The sequence below is a fragment of the Enhydra lutris genome, unplaced genomic scaffold (assembly GCF_002288905.1).
Source record: "Enhydra lutris kenyoni isolate GAN:26980312 unplaced genomic scaffold, ASM228890v2 scaffoldscaffold35, whole genome shotgun sequence".
Lineage (NCBI taxonomy): Eukaryota > Metazoa > Chordata > Mammalia > Carnivora > Mustelidae > Enhydra > Enhydra lutris.
This window is the reverse complement of record NW_019154119.1, coordinates 21,105,531-21,128,598: the sequence shown is the minus strand read 5'-3', so window position 1 is coordinate 21,128,598 and position 23,068 is coordinate 21,105,531. Positions and strand designations below refer to the sequence as shown.

Genomic DNA, 23,068 nt, shown 5'->3' with positions numbered 1-23,068 from the left:
TTTTAATACGAAGATTTTTAATTCAGTTTAAAAAATCCTTAAAACGATCTGCCCGTCAAAACATGAAGTTGATTTGGGATTTTTCTATTATTACAACAAATTAGGCAAAGCTGTATCTCAAAATTATTGAGGAAAAAGATAATGCAGTAGTTTTCCTATTAAAGTCAAAATTTGCTTGTAGAAGAGTTAACAGGCAGATCAACCCAGAAATCTCCGTGACTAAATGCTAATGCAGATAAAATAGAAATTTGTTATATACACGTGCGAGCAACCATGACCGTGGTGATTACGGACCACGAGCCCCGAGCGTGAGATTAGGGCAGCTACTGAATTGGGAGCAAGAAAGCGGCGTCAGCAGCCCCGAGTATCCACTCACAGGACAGCTCAGCCCCGACAGCACTCCCCACCCAGTTTTGGGAGACGAGTGTCGTCTCTCTGGCCGGTCCTGTCCTCTCCTGTGACACGTTCTCACGAGGCAGGCACCGAGCAGGCGGACGTCTGCTTACAGGCCCAGAGCAGGTCGGATGGAGCAGCCTGGGCTCGCCCACTGGGGGAGGGGGAAGGGAGGGGACCCTCATTCAGCCTGACCTTGAATTAGGGAAAGTGAACACGGCTTGTCCACCGTCCCAGAGTTGCTACCACGTAAAAATCACTTTTATAATGAAGCTCCCTTCGTTAAACACGCTGATCGGACAGTCCTGCCAAGGAAAGCTCACCCGGCCCCACATCTACGGCGGAAGAGGAGGAGGACGGACTCTCTGCTGGGATTCGGGACCAGGCGAAGGCGGCCTGGCCCCTGAGCGCCGCTACACTGTCTGAGCCAGAAACTCCAGGTACCGGCCCCGGGCCTCGAAGTGGTCGGCGGGCCGGTTGTACGCCGTCCACACAGGGTCGCCCACAAACAGCCGCATGGCCTTCACGTAATTCTGGAAAACACAGACACGCTGGGATGGGAACCCCGCCTCCAAGACGAGGTCGCTGGCCACGGCGGGGGTCCCAGCCGCGCACGTCCTCCCTGCAGAGCCAGCGGGCACCAGCTGCCAGGCCGGCAGGCCTCAGGCTCAGGCAGCAAGGCCTCTGCTGCAGGGGTTCGGTGCTGACCCCCGCTCTCCACAACCGGCCGTCTGCCCAGACCCGCACGGACCTGCCCGCCCGTGCTCCCCAGTCCCGCTGTGGCCCTCACGCTCGGCAGGGCCCTCGGGCTGCTGAACAGCAGGGAGGCCAGTGTGGCATCGCCCCTCAAAAGCAAAAATGGGGGGGCGCCAGGGTGGCTCCGTGGGTTAAGCATCTGCCTGTGGCTCAGGTCATGATCCTGGGGTCCTGGATCAAGCCCCACAATGCGCTCCCTGCTCAGAGGCGGGTCTGCTTCTCCCTCTCCCTCCCCCTACTTCTGAACTCTTTCTGTGTCAAATAAATAAAATCTTAAAGTAAAAACGTGGAGATCTTGCAATCCCATTTTGGCTTTTGGGAAATTTACCCTAGCAACGACCTCCCATGTGTGCTGGTCACAAAAGTAGGAGGCTCCGGGTCCCAGCACCGGACAGCAGGAAGGGACCAGACAAGGCTGCTGGCCGTCAGCGGGGCCGCCCACGCAGGCAGGAGCCCGCGGCGGGGACAGCGGCAGCGGGGACGGCAGCTCCAGCTGTCCCCGTGGGGCAGAGCAGCGGGGTCCACGCCCTCCTACCTGCTCGTCCAGCGAGAAGCGGTGGTAGATGCCCGCGGGTAGGGTTATCATGTCCCCCTTCTCCATGAAGATGCGGATCCACCGGTCCTCTTTGTCCCGCACATCGAAGTAGCCGCTGCCGTCCAGGATGTAGCGGATCTCGTCATCCAGGTGCAGGTGCTCCTCGTAGAACACCTTAATCTGGGAGGACGGAGGGGGCGGCTCATCCGCGGCTCGTCCGCGGCGGCGGCACTGAGGCGCGGCGGCCGTCCAGCAGGAACCGGGGACAAGGGCCAGGCCTCCGGGCTCCAGCAGCTCAGGAAGCCTGGAGTCGGGCCAGCAGCGGACAGAGAACGAACACGACATGGCCGCTCCGCGTGTCCACGGTCTCCACGGGCAACACCCCGGGGCTGCCGGTCCCCGACCCGTCTCCTGGGGCCCTCAACGGAGTGGGGCGCACGCGGCGGGCCCCTGCCCCACAGCTCACGGCTCGGGGCCGCGAGGACTCCCTCGCCCGCGGGGACCCCTGCTCCCCTCCTGCCGCACACCGGGTCTCCCGCGCCTCACACACGCCGGCACGCGGCTGTCACGTGCCTCAGACGCACGCGCGGTCATGCCGTGTCTCCCACACGCAGACAACATGGTCCGCACGCGCCACACACGCACGCAGTCATCCCATGCGACGCACGTCACCCACGATCACACCAGGTCACCATTTCCAGAAACACGCTCCCTTGTTCAAATCGTTTATGTTTTTCAAAAAGTCCTCCTCCCCCTACAACCGAGTAAACATATTCAGGTGTGGAGCAGGGCGGAAGGGATCGCGCAGTAACCGCCCCGGCCCTCACCGCGGCCTCACGCGGCGTCCCCCGCCGCGCTGTTCGCACCTCCCCAGCCGCCCCCACGCCGGGGTGTCTGAAGCTTTCCTCATGCAATGCCTACACGTTTCTGGAAAACCCACAGATGGTCGGAAAATCGCCAACAAGAGCCGCGCACTGGCACCTGTCCTGAGGCCGGCAGGCTGCGGTGACGCAGGCGTCAGGGGCCGAGGAGGGGAGCGGCCAGCGGAGCCACGAGCGTCCGCCCGCGCGCGCAGCCACCCCGTCCCGGAACCGACCCCGACCACGGGCCTCTGACAACACGAACAGGAACAGGCACCGGGTCACCCCCGGCCGGGCCATCACAGACGGGACAGAAGCCCGACGCCCGAGCACCAGAGGCGCAGGCACCGCCGTCCACAAGCACCGCCGGGACGCGACGCTGCTGGCTCCGCCGCGGGCGGGCAGCCCTGGAACAGCGCAGCGGAGACGGGAAAGGGGAGGCCCGGGCACGGCGGAGATGCTAGAACCTGGTTGTTTTACAGAATCATAAACGAGTGAGACAAGCGCGGGACGGAAAAGGTAAACGTGCCGACTGAGTCCGCCTCAGGCGGGGGCAGACCTGCGCACGGCCTCTCGCCCCGGCTGCCGTCTGCGAGCCCCGGTGCCGCGGCCAGGCTGAAACCACCGGCGGCCGCGGAGGGAGAGGCGTGTGCGGTGGGGCCGGGCCGGGGTCCTCACGGCGGGACCGGAGATGGCCGACACCGAATGAGGGAGGCCGGGAAGTCCTGTGGCGCCGACTGAAGGAGAGGCGTCCGCTCACAGCAACCACCTCTCCGTCTCACAGAGTTCACCGCCTCATCCTCTGAAGGGACCGGGGGAGTGACGCCAGGTAGCAACGAGGACCCCTGTCTGGGTTTCCAAGTACCAGTGACGGGTACCAGGAAGGGGGCTGATTCCAGGGCCATGGCAGGGGACGTGGGGGCACCGGGCGCCGGCGGCTCCACAAGTCAAGTGGTGATCGGGAAAATGACGGCCACCTGCCCACAGGACAGAAACCCCTCAGAGAGGCTCGTACTTGCTAAGTCTGGGACAATCCGAACATCAGAATTACTCACTGGCCTGTAATCCATGCCCGCCACGATTCGAGGCTCTGGGAGCCCGCACTGGGGTAACAGAAGGGAGCGGGCAGCCTCTCCCTGCAGACCGAGGCCAATTCAACACTGCGGGACAGACGGTCACCGTCTTAGCACCCGACGGTGGGACTGACCCAGGCAGGGTCTATCCAGATTTACGCAAACACCGAGGGGAAGTATGAGAAGAAACATGGCATTTATAGAGTCAAAATAATTCTCCACAGATTTCCTATCAGTTATGAGGGGAGACGGAAGTTCACAACGAAGAACCTGATGAACAAAACTTGACCGAGTTTCCTGTCAGCCGGAAGAGTCCTGTGACACCACACGCCTCCCAGCAGCGCACACGGAGCAGACACAGCACCTTCTGCGTAGCGTTCCGGCCAAAAATGCAAGGCTTGAATCTAATCATGGAACCTAACACAAACATGACGTGTGAGACAGTAAAGGTTTGCTTCAGAGAAACAGAACAGAGAAGCCTGTACCAGCAAGAGTTTTCTTCCGGGGGAGAAGCCACTCTGGGGACTAGGACAACGGAGAACACAGTTACTGCCGTTAACAGCACATGGGTCTCTGCGACGCAGTAAGAGCAGTGCTGGGGCTCTTGGGTGGCTCGGGCCGCTGGGCGTCCGGCTCTTGATTTCGGCTCCGGTCATGATCCTAGGTTGTGAGATCGAGCCCCACACAGGGTTCTGCGCCGACCATGGAGCCTGCTTAGGATTCTCTCTCTCCCTCTCCCTCTTTTCCTCCCCATTCTCTTTCTCTCACGTGTGCGTGTGCGCACACGTGCACTAAAAAAATAAAAAATTAAAATTTAAAAAAAGGAAAGACAAAGTCACTGCCAAGAAGGGGTAATCGAACATTCACGGCAAAGCACACCACGTAAACCTGAGAGAATTCATGACCCGCTAGGGCACCCGGTGAGAAACGCCACCATCTTGGAAGTACCGTAACACTCGTGCTCCGCCCGGCACAATCGGGCACAATCCCAGCACGCGTGTGTCTGCCGCACCCGTGTTCTCACGCCGCTTTTGTTCAGTCCAATCTGCTAGGACACCTGCCGGTTTCCTTCCTCCAAAACACACACACACAAGACATCCAAGCTGATGGAAGAACGTCTGGGAGACTTTCCCTAGATCCACCAGAGGACTGAAGTCACAGGATAAAATGCCACCCTGAGCTCTGAAACAGGTGGACTCGGCCCCCGCTAGGTAAGCTGGTGTGACGCCACGCGGTCGTCCTGGCAAACTGCGGCAGGCTGAGTGTGCGCCAGCTTCAAAGTGGGAAACTCCCGGACCTCAGGATTAAGGGAAGCCCCACAGTTCTGTGGCTTTTGTATCTAGAAACCCCATCAGGTTCTCAGGATGAAGATCCCAGAAATATCCTTTCACGTTGCAGGCAATGGGAGGGGAAAAGTAACCATTTTTAAATACTCCCAGAACGTCCTGCACCAAAGGCCAGTACTCCCAGGAAAACAGCTGCACTGGAGCCTTATCTGAGTTGTGGGAAGACCCTCTCCAGTCCCCTCCAGCCTAAAGGGCGAAAGAAAAGGCCACAACAGAAGAACTAAGCCCACTAAAGACTGGCCTGAATGGTAACATCACAGAGCACTTCTTCTCCCCAACAGCTGACCGCATGACGGGGCTCCAGAAGATAACAGTGACTTAAGGCTTTGAAAGAACACTCCGTGTGAGACACAGAATCTACGGGAGGAAGAGCGCTTAAAGGAACAAAGACCCCAGGGGAGAAGAAAATCCAGGGAACTAGAAGAAACCAAACCCCTGGCACCAGCAACAGCAAATGGAACTCCCGCCCAGATAACACACACCCTCACGCTAAAGGCTGACTTGCCTTGGTTCCTCTTAACAGACGCTACACTCTGGCTTTAACCAAAATGACAGGGCACGCTAAAAGCTACGAAAAAATCCATCTCTAGAGACAAAGCAAGCCTGAGAACCAGACAGAGGTGACACACATTATGGAAACTAAAGCTCAAGGTTCCATAGCTAGTAAGTGCTGCAGCCAGAATTTAAAACTTTTATTTATTTACTTGACACAGAGAGAGAGGGAGAGAAAAATTGTTTTATTTATTCGACACACAAGCAGGGGAGCAGCAGGAAGGAGGAGAGGGAGAAGCAGGCTCCTCACTGAGCGGGAAGCCCGATGCGACCATGACCTAAGCCGAAGCAGACTCTTACCAACTGAGCCACCCAGGGGTCCCAGAAACCCACTTTAAAACAAAGACACAATGAGTTAAAAGCAAACTTTTAGAGAAAGAAACACCATGTTGACAGTAATCAAAAGCAAGCTCGGGGAACTACATTAATTTCAGACAATGCAGACTTCAGAACAAGGAAAATCATCAGGGATAAGGACGGGTATCACGTAAGGACAAAACGCTCCAATCTCTAAGAGGACATGAAAACCGCGACACGTATGCACCTAACAACAGACATCAAAATACACGAGGCAAAAAGTAACAGGAGGAGAAGAACACATGAATCCACTATTTTAGTCGGAGACTTCAACAGCCCCATCAACAGACAAGTTCAGTTAGCAGAAAATCAGAAAGGAGTAGCTGCTGAGGAGCACCAGCAGTCGACATCCGTGGAGTGAGTCACCCAGCCACGGCAGACACACTCTTCTCAAGCCTGCACGGTGGCTTCACTAAGATAAACTGTGCTCCGGCCCATGAGGTAGCCTCAGTATATTTCCAAGGACTCAAGTCTCACGAAATATATTCTCTGATTACAGTGGAATTAAATTGGAAGGCAAGAAAAGTCAAGTCTCTGGAAAAGTCCCCATATAATTGGAAAGTAACACATATCAAAAAACCCACAGAGGTCAAAGAAATCAAAAAGGAAATTAATTTGGAAGTATTCTGAACTGAATGAAAATGAAAATCATTTGAAATTTGTGTGACGGCTCTAGAGAAGTACTTGGCGGAAATCTACAGCACTGAACACCTATGTTAACAAAAGAAGGCTGCAAGTCCATGACCTCAGCAACCACGTTAAGGAATTAGAAAAAGTACGGCTCAGTCAGGGGAGCATCTAACTCCTGACTGCTGCTCAGGCTGTGATCTCAGGGTCCTGAGATCGAGCCCCGCGTCTGGCTTCCTTCTCGGTAGGGGGCCTGCTTGGGACTCTCTCTTCCTTACCCTCTACTCCTCCTCCCTCCACCTGCATGCTCTCTCAAATAAATAAATCTTTAAAAAAAAGGAAAAAGAAAAAACAAAGAGAAGCTTGTGTTTAACAGGAGTGAATGTAACAATTCCCCTCTTCAACGAATTTAGAGCTCCCTTACCTTGTCTTCATAATTTGGCAGTTTATCCTTGCATATAGTTATTATGTCCATCCAGCAGTAGTTTCTCTCTTTTCGGATCTTTTCTAATTCTGGATCATTCTCATATTTGTCAGCATCCAACTATTAGAGTTACAACAAAAAAAAGGAAGTCACGTTAATGCAAACAAAGAAATGTTCTCTTACTGGATTTCCAGTATGATTCCACTCTAAATTTATCATCCAGTCCTCTGTCAACTGCAAACTAACCTTCCTTCCCCTCCTCTCCCCATTCTCTGTCACAGCTAAGGACAGTGCAGTTATACTTAATTCCTGCCTCCTTCTCCCTGGCAGTTCTTCCTGGGGGATCCTACATTCACATTCTAGTCCCACTTCCAGGAGCCCAGGTGAAGCACCCATGACCAGGCCTGTCCAAGGTCACCAACCCCACCTCCACCCCAGTCCTGCTCCTGCAGCAAGAATCCTCTGCACGTCTCTGATCTCTCTGTGACATCTCTTTGGTCAGCTGCTTCCCTAGCTGGAGGCTCTGGAAGCCTATAAATAAAACCCAAGTTCATTACACCGGGATGAGAGCCCTTCCATCATGTGGCCCCAGTTGCCTTTTCTACTCCTCTGTCCCTATCACCTGTTTAAAACAAACAAACAAAAAAAACAAAAAACAAAAAAAAAAACCACTTCATTCTAAACCAAGCAAAATTATTTGCTCCAAATGAATCTTCACATCCCCACACCCTTGCTCCTGACAGCTTCCTACACCCAGAAAGCTCATTCATCATCATCATTCATCACAACCCTATCTACTCAAGGTCCCATTCTGAGATGAAGGCAGACACCTGGCGACCGAGCCACCCAGGCACCCCTCAGGGTCCCATTCTAACACGTCTGTGACGAAGCACTTGCCAGGAGCCCAGCCAGAGTTAATCTCACTCCTACTTCAAACTACTGGCAATGAATTGAGCTCACCTTGCATTATGTTGCTATAAAATGCACATTTTACCACAACTCCTGAACAGCAAAACTCTAGAATATCTTAAACTACTAGTCATCAACACGTTATCTTCTACAAAGATGCCTCCCCAAAAGTTATGAAACCCACCTCGGGATACTATCGCACAGGACTGCCCCACACTAAAACCATCTATCACTCTGCTGCGTCCCTAATAACAGACGTGCAAAAATTCTCCATCTGTTCCCACTGATGGAGAACAGCTATTATGAAGGAAGTATATAAAAATACACAGGACACAAAACCCAGAGAGTAAACACCATTTACTTATTTATGTTTAAGTATACTTCATGCCACACACAGGGCTTGAACTCATGACCCTGAGATGGAGAGTTGGGAGGCTCTGCCGACTGGGCCAGCCGGGCGCCCTGACTTATCCAGAGCAGAACTAGAAGGCCGGAGGAACTGGGTCTGACCCAGCGGAGAAACTGGAAGATGCCCTTTAAAAGGTGGTATTTTATCCTTTGGATACATTCACAAGTTGACCAAGATCTCATTCTGCAAAAAGAACGAAATCCCCAAAGCACCGTAAGTTAACTGTTTAGTTCCAGAGAAACTGACTTTGTGATAAAACAGAACGTATTTCCCGGTCACAACAGGCACTACGGACCATCGGACCGCCTCAGAGATGGTCCCTGCCCGCAGGTACGTGTTCGGTCTTGGCCTGGAGAGAAATAATCCGTAAAAACCAACGCGGCCCCAAAGCAGAGCGTTCTGTGGAGGCGCCGTCTTCGGGGCCAGGAGGCTGCCGGGCCTCACGGCCGCCCAGCACCGCAAGCAGGAGCCCGGCGGGGAGCGTGCACTGCGGACCTGCCCGACGGCCTCACGGCAGGTGGACACGGGCAGGTGGACGCCGCAGCCCCGCCACGGACACGCCACGACTGCCGGGCTGGTTACCGTGGCACAGCCCACGGCACCCCCAGTTTTTCTCTTATGATTTCATTTACTCGGGGCACAGAGGGCGGGGGGGGGGCGGCTCAGTGGGTGAAGCCTCTGCCTTCAGCTCAGGTCATGATCTCGGTGCCCTGGGATCGAGTCCCACATCCGGCTCTCTGCTCAGTGGGGAGCCTGCTTCGACCCCCCCCCCCCACTTGTGATCTCTGTCAAATAAATCACATCTTTAGAGGAAACTATTTTTATTCGCTCACTGGTCAGAAAGGACGGGAGCACACAGGCAGGTGGGGGCGGAGGGAGAAGCTGCTCCCGCGGTGGAGGGAGCGGGTGCGGACGACACCCGCACCGGATCACGCCGCGCGCCCCCGGCGCACACCCGCACTCTTGAAGGAACAGCCTGTCAGCTGACTCGGGGACCCGCCCGCGGCCCCGTGCGCTCCGCGGACACCGACAGCCGCTCCCGGAGCTTCCTGAACGCGCCCGGTCCTGCCAGCGAGTGACTGGCCCCGCGCTCGGTGCAGACGTTTCATTTACTTGAAACAGCGCGCGGGGCACTAGCGGGGCACGAGCGGGGCAGAGGGGGAGGCATGGGGAGGGGGAGAGGAAGGGGGAGGGGCAGCCGAGTCCCCCGCCCCCGGTTGTCGGCGGGAGCGCGCTCCGAGCCTCCCCGGCAAACCGCAGCGCGTCCCCGCGGCCTCGCACGCGCACGAGCGGACGGCCCGCGGGCTCGGGGGCCGGGACCCTGCAGCCCGCGGAGGGGAGGGCGGCCCCACGCTCAGACACCCGCCCCCTGCACCGCTGCGTGCGCCCGCCGCAGGGAGCGCCCCTGCCGCCTGCGGAGGACGCCAGCGCGCCACTCGGGGCCCCGCACACTGCCCCCAGGCAGCCTGTCCCCGGCCTCCCGCCTGTGCGGTCCACTAATAGCGTACCCGGCGCGCCCCGGCGGCCCACAGACCCCACCTCGAGCCCACCCGGACTGCCCAACGGCTGCCCTCGACCGTCCGCGGAGCGCGCGCACGGCGCGCCCACCGCCTAAAGCTCCGCCAGCGCAGAGGACCCCGGGGTCGGACCCATCGGCCTTCCTACTGCGCATGCACGCCGCTCCCAGGTCGCCATTCCCAGCGCCGCTACTGAGCATGCGCACCGCTCCCAGGTCGCGATTTTCCCGGCGCCGCTACTGAGCATGTGCAGGATGCCCCCGGCGCCGGCGACCACCCGGCACCCCCTACTGAGCATGCGCAGTGGTCCCAGGTCGCGATTTGCCGTCCCCGCTACTGAGCAGGTGCCGCATGCCCCGGGCGCCGCCAACCACCAGGGCCCCCCCTCCCCGTTACTGAGCATGAGCAGTCCCTCTCCCTACAACCCCCGGCCCAGTCCCGGCCGCGGTCCCCACTCGCTGCAAGCGGGGGTGTGCAGGGAGCTCGGGGCACCACATGGGGGGCCCGCCCCCGCCCCGTCCTCCGCCCCCGCCCCGTCCTCCGCCCCCGCGTACCTTCCAATAAAGCACCCCGAGCCGGCGTAGCTGCTCCAGGCCAACCGGGCGGCTGGGCTCGGCGCGGTGGGGCCGCCTCGGGTCGTCGGCGGACTCGTCCATGTACCAGGCCTGCACCATGGCCGAGCCGGGGCGCCGCGAGCACCCCCTGCGCGCCCGCCCGGCCCCCGTCCCTGACTCTAGCCGACGGCTGCGAGAGGCGCTCGACGAAGAGCGGGCGCGCCAATCGGGGAGGGCCCTTATCCCGGGTCAGCCGGGCGGGGCGGGGCCGGAGCGGGCCCGGCGGGGGGAGGGGCGACGGGACAGGGGGCGGCTGCGGGGAGGCGGGGGCCAGAGGTCATGGTGCGCGGAGCAAGCTGGTGCAACAACTTACATGTTAGAGAAGGGAAATGAAATGCCACCAGAGAACCCACGCAGCGGGACTTGAAGTCAGGTCCCCTCCCCACAGAGGACCCCAGGGTCACTCAGGGGGGGATGTCCCGTCCTCGCCTTCCCCCACCCCCTCGCGGTGCAGTCTCAAGCCTGCCCCGCCGTCTATTTGTAAACTGCCCAGCTCCCTTCCCCACAGGAGTGGTTATGTTCTAGGGGATAAAAACAAGCTTGCCCTTCCCGTTCCTTGAATCGATCCTCTGTTGAGCAGATTAGAAAAGAAAAAATTCATTTTCTCAAAGCAGTCAGCCAGAAAAGATCCAATCATCTCACCATCCGGCATAGCCTCCAACAGGGAACCAGGTTACTCAGAAGCCCGCGGGATTGAACCTAGACCTAGGACACCACATCTCCAGAGTGAACAGCCCACTCTGAACCCCGGGAACCACTGTCCACGAAGCCCAGGTAGACTTTGTGTCCGGTCTGCTGCTGCCGTCCCACATCTGGTGGAGAGCCCACCTCTCCACTCTTTCCGTGACCAGCTGCTGCTTGTACCCCGGGGACGCCTTCCACATCACTGCCCACTTCCTCCCGCACTTCAGACAAGACTGCATGGTCTTACCTCTGATGGGGATCCCAACCCCCCCAGTAAAGCTTCAGAGTCACCCCTCCCCTCAGACAGCTCTCACAAGGTAACCCAGGACCCCCGAGTCACTGCACCCAGTCACTTATTTCTGTTCTTGTCTGCCCTTCCTGAAACGCTTCCTTCTCACCTCCCTCTGATGAAGTTCTAGAACATAGATGAGGTTCGGTGGGGTGAGGTCCGGAGCCGATAACCAAGAAGAAATAGAAGAACAGAAGAAATTCATATCTTTCAGATAGGGAGACCTATCTGAAGAAGCCTACTGAGGCCATGCTCCCAGAAAAGTAAAGAAGGTCCATCACCAAATCCCCCTGACTCCTGGGTGGCGTCCCACGCAGGATTTGTCAGAGGTTCGTGTCAAAGGCGACCAGAGGCGTCCCTCAAGATATCGCTATTGACCACGATCCTGCCTTCCCCGGGAAGACATTCCTGCCGTAAAAGGCCCTGGAGGGATGCGGTGCCCCTACCTTTTCCCCATGGCATCCTAGGCTGCCAATGGGTGCCTGGTGAATGGACCGAAACACTGTGCCGTGCCATGCCGTCCTCTGTCCTGAAGACTGCATACTGTTCTGCCACTTTAACCCATGGAAATACTAGGAAGGTTTTACAAGGGGAAATTACCCAATTTTGTAGCTTTAAGTAGTTTGTAGAAGACACTGACAAGAAACAGTAAAGACTGAAATCCATCATGGTCTATGCGACATTCCAACACATGTGGTCCTTACAGCCAACTTCCCTAGGAAAGGGTCCCCGGTTGCGTTTTAATTCAATCGGGTACTGGTTTCGGCGGGCTCCCAGGGGAGGTCACCCAGCCAGAAGTGGCTAAACCAGGGATGTGAAGGGGATCATTTAGATCAATCAGGAGGAAACCTCACATGGGAGTCTTAAGATTGGCGGCCGTCCTGGTGACTTAGGTGGCTGTCCTGTGCCAAGAGAGACAACTTTATATTAGAACAGGAATAAAGAGAGGGCATCAAGTTTCTGGGTCTTATTACCATTCCGAACCTCACGTGGGGCTGTGAGTCTTTACATCTGGACTCTGAGCTCTGGTGCAAAATTGGTGAGTTCGGTGGGGTGAGGTTCGGAGTCGATGACCAAGAAAGAATTCTTGTGACCTCTCTGGTGCAAAATGGTGGTTTCTTAAAGCACAGGGACAGGACCCGTGGGCAGGGAGAGCTGCTGCCCTGCTATCCTGAGGAGTGGCTGCTTATACACACAGGACTTGGGTCGGTGAGGACAAAAGCAGGTGTTCAGAAGGGCTATCACCGTAAAGAAGACTGTCAGGATGCTGGAGGCCTGGTTATTGTCAAGCCAAGGCTGTTTTGCCCTTTCCCTTTCCTTCAAGCACTAGCATGAAGACAGTTGGGAGTTTCCTGGTGGAATGTCACATTCCTCCTATCAAGCGTCCTTGTAATGAGCTCTAGGTTTAGAAGAAATTTAACTTTATTTATATTTCCTTTCATCTCAGTCTCCTTCAGTTTTAGGGAGGGGAGGGTGGTGTTAGGGCTTTAGGAACTGCGTTGTTTGTCTCTGGAAGTTGGGCTGTGGATAAGATAGCTTCCTTGTTGTTAATCACGAGGACATTTGTAAACCGAGGGAGACTCCTGTCTTGCAGGACTGTGATCTCTGCAAGTTAACTATTTGTTTTCCTTTTAGGGCAGCCAGGGGTGCGTGAGGAATGTCACACATATGACCGAGGGGAGTGGGTGGAGAGGGGTGCAAGGTGCCAGCTTTTGCTTTGTCCCCAGCCAGCTCCTGCTCCCTCATCACCTCCAGCTCCCTCTTGGTTCCTCTCCTTGGCGTGACCACAGAGTTGTGGAGTGTCCCGTCCTCTCCCCACACACCCCTAGGTGACCTCATGTCGTCCAGGATACATAGCGACTTCCGCAGCCATCTCCAGCCTGGACCTTTTTGAGACCCGACCCGTGTCTAAATCAGCATGGCCGCATGCGTGGTGAATTCATGTGTCCAACCTAACTTGGCCAAAGCAGAACGCGACTCCCCACACGTCCAGACAGGTCTCCCCAGCCTTTCCCGACCCTGTCAACAGCCGCATCAACCACCCAGTGCCCAGATCCCACAGTCCAGGGGTTTTCTGCTTCCTCTCCCTTACCCTCAACGTCCAGCCAAATCCAGCAACAGCACAAATGCACACACTTCATCCCGCTCCTACTGCCCTCTTCTCCGGACTGTTAACACTGACCCCTGCAGGGGACCCCGCTCCCACCTCTGCCCCACTGCAAGCCCTTTTCTGCATGGCATGGATTTAAAAATACAAATGGGGCACCAGGGTGACTCCGTGTTGAGCGGCCAACTCCATCTCAGCTTGTCTTGATCTCAGGGTCATGAGTTCAAGCCCTTCATTGGGCTCTACGGGGGTGTGGAGCCTACTAAAAAAAAAAATTGTTTTTAATAATAAAAAGTAAATAAAAATACAGACAGGGTCTTGTTACTTGTCTGCTTAACCTCCTTTCTTGACTACGTGGCTCCTGACCACCTCTCCAGCCCGTCGCCCTCCTGCCTGTTCTCTGCCCTCCGCGCACTCAGCGTCTGAATCTGGCGTCCTCCTCTGCGCGCTTCTGTTCCTATCTTAGATCTCCCTTCCCTGACCCCAGCCCTACACCTCTGGGAGGTCAGTGTGTGTCTTATTAGTCTTCCAAGGACCAGTGCCTCGCTCATCATAGGCAGTAAAAGAAAGTTTGCTGAATGAATGTGGAAAGGATGGGAAGAGAACACGGCTTGGAGTTCTCATGTTACTGCAACTGCTCTCCTAAGTCAGACCAGATCTCGTGCCCTAGGAAGTAACGGCACTTGTGCTGGGGAATCTCGCAAAGGCTTCATGCCTGCCCAGCCTTCCAAGCAATGTGGGCACGACTTACCACCCACACTTTAAAGACGGGACAACGGGGGCACACACAGCTTGAGTGACTGCTGGCGGTCCCGGGGCCAGGAAGGAGCAAGGCCGGGGTGCGAGGTGGGGACCCAGCCCCAAAGCCTGCAAACGCTACCACTACCACACAGTGCGGGAAGGAGCGAGGCTGCTCTCCTTCGGTCAGGGAATGACGGTTGGAATGGGAACAGGGACAGGGTCTCTAGCGCCTGCCGGGGCAGCGCACAGACAAGCACACTTTACCATCTGGGGGGCCTCCATCTTACTCAGATGCTTTTTTTAACTATTGGGGAGGACAGAGGGAGCTGTGTTATGTTGTTTAAGGGAAAAAAACCCGACATACTTTGGAAAAGCAAGACCATTGGGATGCCCTGAGGAACTGTCACCCAGCCCAGCTCTTGCAGCCAGGACCGGTTCAGGCAGGCAGACTCCGATCAGAACGGCGCTCATTACAGTCGTGTGACTGTAGGAAACCCACGGGATTCCTCCTTTGAAGGGAAGTCCTTTGAAATTGAACTACTTCCAGAAGAATAGCCAGCAGCAGTCAAAAAATATGTTTTGCGACCAGAATTTATCACCCTCAGTAGGCAACTTGGGAAGAATCTGTTTGGATGTTCTGAAAGATAGATGGTCCTCCTTGTTGCAGCCCTGGGCGCGGGGGCCGTCATCCATCCCGGCGCTATGCAGCGCTCCCGGTCCAGGGCCCCCCTAGCCAACAGGGCAGGGCAATGGCAGAGCGGAAGGCTAGGGGCCCCGAGACATGGCAACATGAAGGATGTGGACGTGCACCTGTACCGGGTGGCAGACATCCTCTGTGAAGGCACCGGGAGTAGCTCTTTCCGGCTTTGCAGGCCAAGAGGCAAAGTTGAGAGAAATAGATCAGTCCTTTGGTAACAATCATTTTAAAGTGTAAAAGCCATTCTTAGTTCACAGAACATACAAAAACAGGCATCAGGCTGGAACCTGCCAACCCCGTTCTATCCCATTAATACTATTCGCATCGCATCCGGCCACCAAGCACTTTATGCGCCTGGCCTGTGGGGACAGCTCTGAATGGGTTTGGGATTGCGCGCTACTAACGAGCTATGGAGTGAGCCTACCATTAGCTCGCCAGCGATGGCCAAAGACACGCATCTCCCGGGCCAGGCGTGAGGCCCAGCATGGGGCTCCACAGCAGAAGCCGCTGTCACACCTCCCACAGGTTGCCCAGACACCAGTTCCTGCCAAGGATGTGAAGAGACACCCGCGTGGTCCCCGAGTTGCACTGTAGGCAAAGAACCCTGAGCTTAGGACCCAAGAGCTCGATTACCCTGGGCAGGAAGCACACCTGTCCTTGATCCAGGGAGACACTACGTCTACCTCGCAAGGCCACCCCCGAGACAAATCTCCCAGAGAGGAGCTCTGGGACCTCATCTGTGCACATGCAGAGATGTCAGAGACCCACGGAGAACTGTCTCCTGTTCCAGTTCTCCAGCAACTTCTTCCGTTTCATTTGAAATCGGTGGATAGTCTTAGCAGTGTGGCCGATGGCTCACAGCCCTGCATGTCGGAAGTGTGGGTGCGCGGCTCTTACTCTGCTCAGTGTCCCGCACTGACTCAGGGGTCAATGGGACTGCGTCCTTTCTGGAGCACGATTGCTGGCAGAACTCGTGTGGTCAGTCCAAGATCCCCGTTTTCTTCCTCGCTATTGCCCAGGAGTGGTTGTCCCTGTCCAGAAGATGCCCTCAGTCCTCTGCCCATAACACAGAAGCTCATTTCTCCAGCCCAGCAGGAAAGGCTTTATCCCTTTGAATTTCTTCTTCTAAGAAGACCTCACCTGATTAGTTCAGGCTCACCAAAGATAACCTCCACTTTGATTAGCTTAGAGTCCAGTGGTTTGGGGCCTTAATTACATCCATCAGAATTTAACCAGCAGTCAGATGCACCGTTCCACCTGCACTCAGGGATCGGATGCACCGGGCGGTGGAAACCTCAAAACGCTGCGTGCCACATGAGTAAGTCTCCGTACTGTCCTTACTGCAGCAGCGCCTGAGCAGAGACTGAAAATGGTTAAAACCAGTGTTCCTCTCTACTTCTATTTATTTACCTGAGTCCGTGCTTTAGATAGAAGCACAATGACTGAATGTCACTGTTTCACTGGAATTGGGTTAAGGGACAGTAAAATGAACCTTTGTAGGTTCATAACCCCAGAGACTGGTTGCAGCTCCCTCCTTCCCTCCTTCCCGGCCTCCGGTCTTTCCTCTGCGCCCGGCTCAGTTCTCGTCTACCGCAGCGAGCTTTCTGCAAGCGCAGGAAACACGGCCAGCAGCTCTAAAACCGTGCTTGCTTGGAATTCAAGAGAAAGGAGCTCTTGTATGTGGTGTCTGGAGATCCGGTGTCGTGGAAGATTCCAGATGGCCCAGTTAGAACCACACGTCCACCCCTTGGATCTCTGTGGAGCCTGAGGTCCACCTGGGACCCATGTGGGCGGCCACTGGGGGAGGCCGAGCCTCACAGCCCCCGTGGAGCCGGGGCCCCGGCGCAGGGAGAAAGCCAGGTTCCCATGCAATGCGGCGCGGGGCAGACACGAGGTGGAGCTCACTAAGCCAGCTGTCGGGCTTTCTCCGGCGGCGAGGGTTTGGGGCTGCGCACACTGCTCTCGGCGGGTCCTGGGCTCGAGGCGACCTGGCTGCCACGGCCCTTCCCTGCGAGCCCACGCGCAGCTGATGTCTTCTAAAGGGCAGGCCTGCGGGGCTTTCTGGAAACGGCGAATGTTCAGGGAGAAAGGGCGTCATCAGTAAGGGCTGGCATGCCGGCGCTGGAAGCAGCACAGGGGCGCCCGCACAGAAATGACTGTCTCAGGGCACGTTGAAAGAAAGAGCTGAACCTACGTTTGCTGTGAGACACAAGGGCCGTCTATAACTAAACGGAGGGTCACACAAAGACCTTGGGAGTGAAAACCTGTGGAACCGTCCCACATCCTCCAAGTCAAGAAAACCAGGCAGGTCCCTGACAGACTTGACTACAGTGGACACTGATGAAACTATTCTTCCTGTAAGTAAATTTGAAAAATTCCAATGATATTTACAGGAAGTATGGTGTTTTGAACTAAGAAACAAGCCATTTGTGCATGAACTTTTCTTAACTGAAAAAAGGGAGCATGGGTCTGGATTTCTTTTCTTTTTCTTTTTTTTTTTAAGATTTTATTTATTCATTTGACAGAGAGACACAGTGAGAGAGGGAACACAAGCATGGGGAATGGGAGAGGGAGAAGCTGGCTTCCCGCGGGGCAGGGAGCTCGATGCGGGGCTCGATCCCCGGACCCTGGGATCATGCTGAGCCAAAGGCAGACATTTAACGACTGAGCCACCCAGGCGCCCCTGGACCTGGATTTCTTTATTTTTTTTTTAAGGATTTTATTTATTTATTTGACAGACAGAGATCACAAGTAGGCAGAGAGAGGGGAGGAAGCAGGCTCCCTGATGAGCAGAGAGCCCGATGCGGGGCTCGCTCCCAGGAACCTGAGATCATGACCTGAGCTGAACGCAGAGGCTTTAACCCACTGAGCCACCCAGGCGCCCTGGACCTGGATTTCTTAACCAGAGGAGCAGTGCTTAGACGTCACTGCCTGGAGGCCACAGTCAGCAAAACCTCGTTCAAGCTAATTAAAGAAGAACATGTCTCTCGGTCTTAATACATCTTTGAAATAGGACAGAAGACTTCATAGGACTCTAGGCTCTCAAATGCAGGCTTATTTGCAGCCTTTCAATGAATTATCCCCCATCCCTGTGCTTCCAGGATGAAAATAAAACCACATGTTCATTCCAGTGTGCAGACCCCTGGCTCATTCTCCAGCTGTCGCCCTAAATACTTGCTCCAAAAGAACTCTTGCCCAAGTGTGTTGCACGTCACATACACTGAGAGAAATGATTAGCAAAAAGTGTTTTGAGGCCAAAATCTATAAGGAAACTGGAGCGCCTCGGTGGCTCAGTGGGTCAGACGTCCAACTCTCAATTTCAGCTCAGGATCTCAGGGTCGTGAGATCGAGCCCTGTGTCAGGTCCCGCACAGGGCATGGAGCCTGCTTGAGAGTCTCTCTCTCCCTCTGCCCCACCCTCAACCACTTGCTTACATACTCTCTCTCTCTCTAAAGTAAGTAAATAAATAAAACGTTATTTAAAAAACTTCGAGGAAACCTCCTATGCCATCTCTCTTCTGAACAGCGGTGAGGCTCAGAATGGAGGAAATGGTTTATGGTCACAAAACTTCTCCCCATGGATTAGTGCCTAATCCAAAATGTCCCACCCAACTTTCTTTGGCAAACACTGTCAAAGGCGCAGTGAATCACCGAACAGTAATTAGCAGAGCTTTACTGCGTATATACCCAAAAGACCCTTTCCAAACTGGGAGCACGTCACCAGAACAAGGACAGGGCTTAGGGGGTGAGGAGACAGAGACTTCCCGACTCACAGTGACTGGTTATGATACTAGCATTTTACAGAATTGATTAGCGGTTACCTCATATCAACTTTTGGGAAACAGTATACGTTTCGCTCATGATTTCTGGGGGCATAAGAGAGAAATGACTCAGGTCAAGCTAGTCTTGCAAAACAAGCTAGATTAATCTTTGTTTGCATGACCCAACGGGTTTTGTCTGCTCGGGGAATGTTCAAAGCAGGTCTCTGTTTGCTTTTGACTTTAACCCCACCATGCTGGCGGCAGGGACAGAAACACGAGAACCCCAAGCAACTACCACAAGCGTCAGGACTAAATCTTCTTAGTAACGAAACCCACGAGAATGTAGAAGTCATCAGCACTGATATCTGGACTCCAAGGAAAGCGAACCTCACTCTGCTGGAAAATAAACTCTGACCAAACACGGGGCGGTGAGGAGCTCCTGACTCCGGCACATTTGAGCCGTTAGACTCACACTGGGGCCGAGGGTCCGAAGTAACTCCTGGAGGCATCCGCGGGGGGAGCTGGTCTCACCCTGGAGCCTGCCGAGTCCCCTCCTCCACCTCCCTTCCATCCCACTCCATCCTCGACCTGCTGCCTCTGCCCTGCGCCCCTGTCCGGCTGAGAGCCCGAGTTTACCTTCCTGCACGCTCAGACCCTTCAGATCGATGCTTTACCGATTCGTCCAGCAAATATTTACCAGGTACCTGCTCTGCGCCAGGACTTGCTCCAGGCCCTGGTTAGGCAACAGGGAGCCGACAGGGGCCAAATTCCCAGAACTTAACACCTACTGCGGGAGACAGACGGCGAGTCGGAGGGTGGCGAGCGGTAGGCAGGAGTATACTGCAGGGAAAGGGGAGCAACAAGTGATGGCTGTGTGTGTGTGTGTGTGTGTGTGTGTGTGTGTGTGCTGGGGCCTGGGTCGGGACGGGGTGTGTGTGTGTGCTTGTGTATGCACGCGCACGTGCTGGGAATGGCCAGATTCTGGATCCGTCTTGCATGGAGGCCAGCCAGGCCCAACGAAGCAGTGCCGGGAGGCACGGCGCAGGGCGGCAGGGCGTTCTGGACGCAGCCCGAGCTCCCGGGAGGACGGAGCCGTGGCGTGCTGCAGTGGGGGAGGCCGGGGCTGCGCGGATTTGAGGTTGGGCTGCGGCCGTGAGGCTGGGTTTGCAGATGTCTGAGAGGAGATGCGGCGGGATGTGGGTAGAGTCCACACCGGGACACACTGGGACACGGCAGGAAGGTGCCCAAGTCTCGCAGAAGCTGGAGCAAGTGAGTGTGAGCTCAACCCGATGAGCGCAGTGGGAGGGTCTGGGGGTCGGGCTTCCGGGGTTCCAAGCCAGCAGCAGCTCCCTGCCGTGGTCGGGAAGAGACCCAGGACCCCGCATTCCGCCACTGCCTGGCTTCTGCCTGCCTCCTGTCCCGCCCCGCCCCGGTTTTCGGTCTCCGGTTTTCGGTCTTCGTGGGCTCCAGGCTCCCTCCCAGCTGGCTGCGAGCCCCCCGCCCCCGGTCAGAGGCGTGGCCAAGTGAGGGAGCAGCAGGAGCAGAAACCCAGGAACTCCACGTCCACTCTCGGTCCTTAAGCTCAGTCTGTACCCGTGTATGTTAAACACAGTATGTTAGTTGCCAAAAATCAGAAAAGTAACTCCGGGCTTCCCCGATGTTCTCCATTCACATCCTTGATGTCTCCGAAATGCTTCCGTGGAACCCCGGAGCGAGACAACACCCAACAGTTCCACAGACGAAGCGCTTGGGTCCAAACCCCCGAACACCAGAATGGTCCCGCCCTAGCAACGTGCTCATTTGCGAAGACGGTCCCGTGAGTCAGGGACGTCCGCGCAGCTCAGGCGGGTGAGGACCTGCCCTTCGGCGCAGGTCGTTCCTCAGAGCCCCGCGTTGGGCTCCCTGCTCGGCGGGGAGTCTGCTGCTCCCCCTGCTTGTGCTCTGACAAAATCTTAAAAAGAGAGAGAGAGAGAGAGAGAGAGAGAGAGAGAGAGAGAACACATAAATCGAGAGACACGCTAGTTATCGAGCCTCACGCAACCGCCGCCGCAGACTACCGGGCGGCGCGCCCACGGGGCCCCTTGCGGGGGGCGCTGCCGTCAGCCCGTCTCGGCGAGGGCTACCTCCTGCCAGGGCTGTCACCCAAGCACCCCCCTCAAGAGGGTGAGTCATCGAAGGGACTTATGTGTGATGTCGAATGTGAGCCACCCACGGTGGGCATCTGGGCTGTTTCCCTTGGACTCTTAAGCCCCCCGGGGGCAACGGTGAGTCCCCTGCAGCGCGCCGGGGTGCCTCGTGCGCACCTCCAGGGTGCTCGGGTTAACCGGGCTTACTTGGGTGAGGGGGTTTCCCTGCGGCCGGGCAGCACGTGGGGGCAAGGAAGGTTCCCTGGGTGTGGGAGAGTGGAAAGAGCATTGCAGAAGCCGAGGGGAGGCTGGTGCACGTGGGAACCAGACGAAGCCAGACTCAGAAGGGGGGGGGGGGAAGCAGAGGCTGGAGGTGAGGGAGAGGACAGGAGCCCTGGGGCCATGGAGCCTCCAAAAATCTAGTTCATCTGTACTGTTCTTTGTGTAATGCAAGCACAGAAAACCCCACAGTGCATTTTTGGACAGTGGGGATATGCCGAAGACAAGCACGAGACGGCACTGCAGCTTTTACAAGGGTGAGCCGCACACGTACTTGAGAATGATTTCGCTCCGATGCATCCCACCACCGTTCGTCACCTGCGTGCGTGATGTACAGCAAGTGCCGGACGGGGCGGTTGGACATGGGGCTGGAACAAGGAATGTAAGGACAGGGAGGAAGAAACGAAATGGTTATCCTTGGCAGGTGAGAGGATCGTAAAACCCAGAGAAAAGAATGGGAGCAGTTTTAGAATAGGAAGACCCCCCCCCAAGTTGGTATCACAGAATCAACGTAAAGAAAGACAGAGGCTCTTCCATATACAATGATCTGTCTTAGCAACAGCATTGAAATTTAAGCACACTAACTTGGAATAAACAGCAATTTTGAAGATGTCACAGAAACGCTGGTTTTCTTTTTTCCCGTTTATTCATTTAACACATTCTGTTTGCATCCTTTCCCCCCAGCTTTCCTGAGGCATAACTGACAGATACAACTCTATGTATGTAAATGTATGTGATGCTTAAAACGACTTTATGATTTTAGGACAGTTTTAAGTTCACAGCCAGATTAGGAGGAAGGTACAGAGATTCCCCTGTAGCCCCCTCCCCACCCACACTCCCCAACCAGAGTGCAGATTTGTGACAACCGACGGCACGTGAACTGAGGCATCGTCATTACCCAGAGTCCAGAGCTGACCTTAGGGTTCACTCTTCGTGTTGTGCTTGCCATGGATCTGGGCCAGCGGTAACAAGGTGCATCAACTCTAGGGCATCACAAGGACTGTTTCCACGGCCCTAAAACCCCCGTGTGACCCGCCTATTCATCCCTCCCTCCACCTCACCCCAACCTCCCGCAACCACTCCTCTTTTAACTGTCTCCATAGGTTTGCCTTTTCCAGAATGTCACATATTGTGATCAGCCAGTATGTGGCCTTTTCAGACGGGCATCTCCTACTCAGTAGTGTGCACTTAAGACAGTCCGGGTCTTCCTGGCTCGAAGGCTCACTGCTTTCCAGCGAACACGGATGTCCCACGGTCGACCGGTCACTTGGCTTCCACCAGGCTTTGGCAATTGCCATCAAAGCTGCTACAAACATCTGTGTGCAGGTTTTTGTGTGGACCTGAGTCTTCAGCTCCTTTGGCGGAATACCAAGTGTGGCTGCTGATCGTGTGGTGAGAGCGTGTTCGGTTTGTAGGGAACCGCCCGACTGTCTTCTGAAGAGGCCACACCATGCTGCATTACCAGCAGCGGCGAGAGTTCATGCCGCTCGGTGTCCTCGCCGGCATCTGGTTTCGCGGGCGTCCTGGGCTGTGGCCTTGCTCACAGGTGTGCAGGGCTGTCTCACTGCGCTTTTAATCTGCGTGTCCCCGACGACGTGTGATGGACCGTGTCTTTCCCTGTGCTCACTTGCCATCTTTGTACCTTCTTTGGTGAAGCGTCTGTGAACGCCACTGGTCTATTTTCTCGTTGGTCGTTTGTGTCCTTATCCTGGAGTTTTAACAGTCCTTTGTGTATTTTGGGTAATAGTCCTTTCTCAGGTGCGTCTTTTGCAAATACTCCCCCCACCCCCGGCCTGTGGGTTGTCATCTCATTCTCTCCACGATCGTCACAGATGGTTTCTTTTTTTTTTAAGATTTTATTTATTTGACAGAGAGAGAGAGAGATCACAAGTAGGCAGAGAGGCAGGCAGAGAGAGAGAGGGAAGCAGGCTCCCCACTGAGCAGAGAGCCTGATGTGGGTCTTGATCCCAGGACCCTGAGATCATGACCTGAGCCGAAGGCAGAGGCTTTAAC

General features: G+C 55.6%; 1 protein-coding gene across 2 annotated transcripts; it reads right to left on the bottom strand.

Moving 5' to 3' along the window:
• Positions 1-10,529, bottom strand: LOC111154118 (acireductone dioxygenase 1). Of its 2 annotated transcripts, XM_022513521.1 has the most exons (5): positions 10,313-10,529; positions 6,924-7,043; positions 4,792-4,797; positions 1,685-1,858; positions 1-926 (listed from the first exon to the last, which is right to left on the bottom strand). In XM_022513521.1, exons 1-5 carry the CDS (start codon positions 10,430-10,432, stop codon positions 807-809), a joined length of 540 nt encoding a protein of 179 aa, XP_022369229.1. In that variant the 5' UTR covers positions 10,433-10,529; the 3' UTR covers positions 1-806. The 2 variants fall into 2 exon arrangements, with proteins under 2 accessions (XP_022369229.1, XP_022369228.1); XM_022513520.1 differs by lacking the exon at positions 4,792-4,797 and having other exon boundaries at positions 1,685-1,864; positions 10,313-10,491.
• Positions 10,530-23,068: the final 12,539 nt, after the last annotated feature.

Bases quoted from the DNA above. Each gene is read 5' to 3' on its own strand.
- LOC111154118 (XM_022513521.1), bottom strand. From the start codon at position 10,432: ATGGTGCAGGCCTGGTACATGGACGAGTCCGCCGACGACCCGAGGCGG. The intron at 7,044-10,312 runs GTACGCGGGGGC...TAACTCTAATAG, and splicing joins TCGGGGTGCTTTATTGGAAG to TTGGATGCTGACAAATATGA. The intron at 927-1,684 runs GTAGGAGGGCGT...TGTGTTTTCCAG, and splicing joins GCTTCTCGCTGGACGAGCAG to AATTACGTGAAGGCCATGCG.